Source organism: Dipodomys ordii, unplaced genomic scaffold (genome assembly GCF_000151885.1).
Source record: "Dipodomys ordii isolate 6190 unplaced genomic scaffold, Dord_2.0 Scaffold62, whole genome shotgun sequence".
In the NCBI taxonomy this organism is placed as follows: domain Eukaryota; kingdom Metazoa; phylum Chordata; class Mammalia; order Rodentia; family Heteromyidae; genus Dipodomys; species Dipodomys ordii.
In genome coordinates, this window is record NW_012267278.1 from 11,203,319 (window position 1) to 11,209,597 (window position 6,279).

The window sequence follows — 6,279 nt, forward strand, 5'->3', positions numbered from 1 at the left end:
GCTACAGACACTTTAAAATGCCAGTGAATCATACAGGTCAAGTGGCAGCATAGCTTTCACAGCAACACCTGAGATTTCTCTTGTTATTGTTTATTATTCAAGACTTTTTATTCATGTTTTTTAAGTTACTTGAGAAATGGATCAGAATTGTATGCTCAAATGAGGTGGATGTTTTCTCCAAAATCCAAGAATACCTGCAAGATTCTGCATCTTTTTTCCCTAGTGGTAGAAGGAACCAGACATTTCTTTGAAATGTATATCTTTTTTTGGGGGGGAGGGGTCTGGTCGTGGGGCCTGAACTCTGGGCCTGGGCACTGTCCCTCAGCTCTTCAGCTCAAGGCTAGTGCTCTACCACTTGAGCCACAGCACCACTTCCGGCTTTTTTCTTTTTGCTTATGTGGTGCTGAGGAATCGAACCCAGGGCCTCATGCATGCAAGGCAAGCGCTCTACTACTGAGCCACCTTCCCAGCCCCTGAAATGTATATCTTGACATATCACTAAACCCTCAGGAAACTGGCAGAAAGGACAGACTTCGGAATTTCCCCCTACCCCTTTGTATACATAATAATACTTTACCAAGGTATAGAGAGTGGTTACTACTTATGGTTAGACAGTGTTTAATAGACAGCATGAGTTTCTGTGGAACGGAGGGACAGTTGAGTTCATTATATATCCTTACAGGATATATAATGCTAGTGTGCTGGAGCGTTGATTGAGTCCTGAGGTAAGAAAGTAGGATGCCAGTGGAAGGAAATTACCTCAGATATCTTTGCCAATGTACACAAAAGACAGAATTTGGCAGATTAATAGTTGTGTGCCAGATGCCAGGGAATATGTTGTTTTGTTCCAACAATGAAACCACATCTGGTACAGCATCTGCATACTCTGTATAAACAAGTCCTTACTGGTGGGCCTAATCTCTGCATTTCTTGTAGGAATGAAATGTGACGTTTACTTTATTATTTCCATACACAGAAGTTGTTCTAGACCTTTCCTACTATTGTAACTCTTATTTTACAGATAAGGAAGCAGGGAGGGAATCTGCTAAGCATGTCTGTTCTGACTATCCTATTTGAAACTGGAAAAATAACCATGGCACAAATTTTAGTATGACTAGAAGTTGGAATTGAAGCCAAATTCCATCCCATGATTTATTTAAAGCCCTTCTTTCAGTGGTAGAACACAGTACAGTTTTGGGTCTCCAAGAATGAGCATTACTTCAAAACCATATCCAAAAATCTCACAAAACTCAGATGATTTCCCTGGCCTCATTATTTGTTCACCCTTGGTAATTGGGTGCCCAAATATTTTGAGGGACAATTGGAAGGAGGATTTATAACCTAAATATTTGAGTAGCAAGGCCCTTCCTCTTACTCAAGGGACTGTAGGCCTATGTACTGCCTTAGGTTTGAGAATTCATTGACAGACTACATCTTTTTTATGTAGCATTGCAGCTTATATGAGTTTAGCAGGACCTTCGGGGGTTTTGTCTTTTTTAGACACAATAAACATCGAAGATCTCTGTAAGTCAGACCATTCTGATTATCTCTTTTACTTGGGGTGCCAACTGTGATCATTTTTCTCACCTTGTCTCAAGTAAGTGCTGTCACTCAGCTCCTGACATTCTGAGATGTGTGATCTGCATTCCATTCCAATATCTTGGTAAAGGAAGTGTCTTTTTGGGTCTTCCCAGATGTTTAGTTAGAGGTGGGTGAGTACGACTTGCATTGTAAACCTAGCCCAACATATCTGTCTGCCTAAGATTTGGATAGTTTCCTCTGTACCAAGTAAGTTATAGATTTTCAGTTCCATGTAAAGGCCGGGTTTCAGCCTACAAAGCAAACTATTAGAAACATGTTCAACTACTCCAATCTGACTCAAGACCCTCTGATACATTTCCATGATATGTCCAGGTTTCTGTTTACATAAACTGAAAAAAAAATCTCTCATTTCTTTTTATGAAAATGATACTTCATTTCTTATTGTACTCAATACCTGACCCCTCTGTATTTTGCTGAAAATTGAGTTTGTTTAGAGGTTTAAATGTAATGATTTGATGGAACAAGATTCATAGGAAATACAATGGCCTCACATACAGGACAACAAGGAGCAGTTAATCTTAATAGACAGGAGACAAAGGTCACCTATTTCTAATGATAAAGGAGACTTTGCAGACCAAGGTCCTCAGCATCTTCAACAGAACCTCTGGATGTCCTCATCCCAGTAAATACCGCAACTTTGACAAAACAGGCTCTGTAAGTGTGGGAATTCCACTTGCTTTGTAATGTAGCCACTCACACGATTAGACTTTGATTTGGATTTCAGAAATTTCATCTTCAACAGGTACACAGTTCTTTCACAGCTGTCGCAGAAGATTTCTGGACTTTCACTTACTCCTTGAGTTTGAGATTTTAAAGTCCTTAAGTCCATTCCTTTCCTGTAGAAATGCAAATTATGGCTCCAATCCCAGCTACAGAATCTGAAACTTGGGGATGGGGCCCAGGAATCTACTTTAACGAGTGTACCAGGTAATTTTCATGTACCCTCATCGTTATTATTCGATTGACTTCTGTCAAGTTGTTAACACATACAAGTTCAGTTTTAGGAGAAGAAATAGAGAAGAAAGGAACATGCATCAGAAAACAAACGATGAAAAACAAATGGAAAAAAGGGATATAGAATATAAGCAAAGAGAACTTAGGAAAAGAAAAAAAATAATGTGGCCAAGACTTTTCTTCTCCTGAGGGACTTCCCTTATTGTAGTTTATGATGATGTGTGAGTGAGGGTGGGAAGAAACACAAGAAATAAAAAAGAGAATGAGGGAGGAAGAAAAGTAAAGAAGGAAGGGGAAGAAAAGGAAGCCAGAAACGTTTTAGAACTCAATTGAAAAATAACATAGTACTTCTAAGTGCTTAGTACTTTTAAGTACATCTTAGTCCCCTTATAAATGTAATTTTCATATACAAAATAGGAATCTAAGTTTTGAGTAGTTTTGCCACCCAGCTCTGTATAAATATAAGAATACAAACTTGTACCAAAGAGCTGTTAAGAAATTAATACTCAAGAAGAATCAGACCAGGGGATGTTTATTAGTAGATACTGTAGAAAGCTTTGAGGCTACTGTATTTTTTTAAGTTTAGCAATAAGGTGAGAAGGTTGGTTTATGAGGCAGACATACATTTATATATAAATGTTGTGAAATATTCATCACGGTTGACTCAAAGTAAAACAATAGGATGGCAATACTAGTGCCAACGAGGCTAGAGACGAGCTTTTTTGTTTAAAGAGTTAAGAAGAGCAACTGTTGAGCCTTCATTAAGGAAAGGTAAGAAGTCAAATATTGTTTAGAAATCTCATTTCTGACTGACTTTTCATGTTTGGGCCTTAATTTTCAGGCAAAAGGACTCCTGTGGAAGATGGAACTCTCTGTCCTTTATCCAGAATGTGTTTCCAACCCCATCAATGGAACCTGGCACCGCGGCTGCCCTGTCTTGGAATGTTTGAAGAGCACTCCCATTTTTCGCCTCTCCTTCCCTTCCTCCTGAAATCATGGTCTTCGCGGCAGTGTTGATGGAGTCCCATCCTGGGGCGTCCAACACGACATTTGTAGTCTATGAAAATTCCCACACGAATATTACGCTCCCTCCCCCACTGCAGCAGCCCGGGCTTGGTCCTCTGCTCAGAAACAGCTTTGAAACCATGAGTCCCAGTGGGTTGAATTCCTTGACAGTGAATAGCACAGCTGAGCCCCCGACACCGGAAAACCTGAAGAGCCTAAACCTGCCTCTCCAAATCATCTTTTCGGCGATAATGATCTTTATTCTGTTTGTATCTTTTCTGGGGAACTTGGTTGTTTGCCTCATGGTTTACCAAAAAGCTGCCATGCGATCTGCAATCAATATCCTCCTAGCCAGCCTGGCTTGTGCAGACATGTTGCTCGCAGTGCTCAATATGCCCTTTGCCCTGGTAACTATTCTTACAACCAGATGGATTTTTGGGAAGTTTTTCTGCAGGGTATCTGCTATGTTCTTCTGGTTGTTTGTGATAGAAGGCGTCACCATCCTGCTCATCATTAGCATCGACAGGTTCCTGATTATAGTGCAGAGGCAGGATAAGCTCAATCCGTACAGGGCAAAGGTGCTGATTGCGGTTTCCTGGGCCACTTCTTTCTGTGTAGCTTTTCCTCTGGCCGTGGGCAACCCTGATCTGCAGATCCCTTCCCGCGCCCCGCAGTGTGTGTTTGGGTATTCCACCAACCCCGGTTACCAGGCTTACGTGATTTTGATTTCTCTCATTTCTTTCTTCCTGCCTTTCCTGGCCATCCTGTACTCGTTCATGGGCATACTGAACACGCTTCGGCACAACGCCTTGAGGATCCACAGCTATCCAGAAGGCATTTGCCTCAGCCAGGCCAGCAAGCTGGGTCTCATGAGTCTCCAGAGACCCTTCCAGATGAGCATTGACATGGGCTTCAAAACACGTGCCTTCACCACCATTTTAATCCTCTTCGCGGTGTTCATCGTCTGTTGGGCCCCCTTCACCACCTACAGCCTCGTGGCCACCTTCAGCAAGCCCTTCTACCACAAGCACAACTTTTTTGAGATTAGCACCTGGCTGCTCTGGCTCTGCTACCTCAAGTCCGCATTGAACCCCCTGATCTACTACTGGAGGATTAAGAAATTCCACGACGCCTGCCTGGACATGATGCCCAAGTCCTTCAAGCTCCTGCCAAGGCTCCCCAGTCACACCCGGCGGCGGATTCGCCCCAGCGCCGTGTATGTGTGTGAGCACCGGACGGTGGTGTGAATAGTGAAACGGAGGGTTTTTCTTTATTGATTGACTTTCCCTCCCCCCCCTCCACGCGTGACTTCTGTACTTTATTGTTATTGTGTGTGTGTGCGTGTGTGCGCACCCACGCGCGCACCCAGGCAGTGTGCAGAGTGCTAAGCAGGTGTAATCCTGCCACCAGGGATGCACGACAGGTAGGCGTGCGCACACGCGTTACCTCCAGGCTCCCTCGGTGTAGGAGGAAGAGGTGGGCGTCTTGTCCGTGGAGTCGCCGATTTCATTTTCTGTAGCAGGAATCAGGATGGCGTTTTACGGAGCCCTCAGTGACCTTGCCCTGTAGGTGTTTTGTATGCTGCTAAGGTATGCTTTGTGGAATTTACCAATTTGGTTTTTTTTTTTTTCTTCTCTAGAAGATACTGCTGCTCTTTGCCATCACGGTAGAGCCAAAACCCCCATCATCTTTTTTTTTTTAATTTTTAAATTAAATAACCCAAGTTGGTTAGTGACATTTTCAAGGTTATTATTGTTTACTTTGGTGCACTTTAAAAGACAATGTACAGATTAATTCAGTCTTACTTTTCCACAGCTGTTTTACTACACGACACATGGTTCTTTAGGAAATGCGTGCATTGTCATTTCTAGGGAACTAGGTTTCTGTTTTTTTTTAAAGGAAATATTTTTATCTGCATGTACAATTTCAAGAGAGCATAAAAATGTAGACATGTTTCTAAGCACAACAGAGAATCTTCAGAGCAATAGGAAGAAATTGTGGAGACTGAGCTTGAAAGGAAGGGGGAGTAGCTGGCCCAGGACAGGGCAGTTCCATTCACTCAAGGATTCTTATCAAGAATAACTGGGGAAAGAAGCTGCCACTCTTGGACACCTACTGTATACCTGGCATCAATTGATCCTCATAGTCTTCTGAAGTAGTTATTATTTTGCTTTTTATAGACTAAGAAAGCAAAGCCGCTAGGGGGTCCAAGATCCTGGTTCAGGTTAGTTGTAGAGCTGGAATCCAAACCTTTGTTGAACTTCTGAGACAATGCTATTTGACTGTGCCATAGATGCAGTTATCTCATTCCATTTAGAAATTTTATAGTCCAAAGGGACCTTTACACAGCTTTGTTTTAAATGAAAACTTTATTTTAACATAGGTCCATTTTTGGTAAAAAAAAAAAAATAAATAAATAAAAGACATAAAAATCTGATCCACAAAATCTGAAAAACAGAAAACATGCAATCACTTCAGACGCCTTTTAAATTTGTTCTTGTCTAATGATGAAACATTATTGCAAATAAGTAAAAAATGTAAAAATAAGGAAATACGATGATTTTTCTTTTAAATTTGTAAAACCAAAAGCTGACAATTATTGAGAAACTCAGTGTAGCCGTGGGTAAGTCTTACCCCTGCAGACTTGGAGCTTTCTTGTTCTCCAGCTTGTGTGTGTTGTAAACATTCTAAGCAGAGCAGCCTTGTGGCCTTCATGCT

The 6,279-nt window shown here is 41.7% G+C and overlaps 1 protein-coding gene across 1 annotated transcript; it reads left to right on the forward strand.

Annotated features, from left to right (window-relative positions):
- The first annotated feature begins 3,536 nt into the window (after positions 1–3,536).
- Gpr63 (G protein-coupled receptor 63) lies at positions 3,537–4,808 on the forward strand. The gene has a single exon (XM_013022412.1). It carries the CDS (start codon positions 3,552–3,554, stop codon positions 4,806–4,808), a length of 1,257 nt encoding a protein of 418 aa, XP_012877866.1. The 5' UTR covers positions 3,537–3,551.
- Positions 4,809–6,279: the final 1,471 nt, after the last annotated feature.

What these genes read in the sequence shown, in the direction of transcription:
- Gpr63 (XM_013022412.1), top strand. Translation starts at nt 3,552, where the DNA reads ATGGTCTTCGCGGCAGTGTTGATGGAGTCCCATCCTGGGGCGTCCAAC.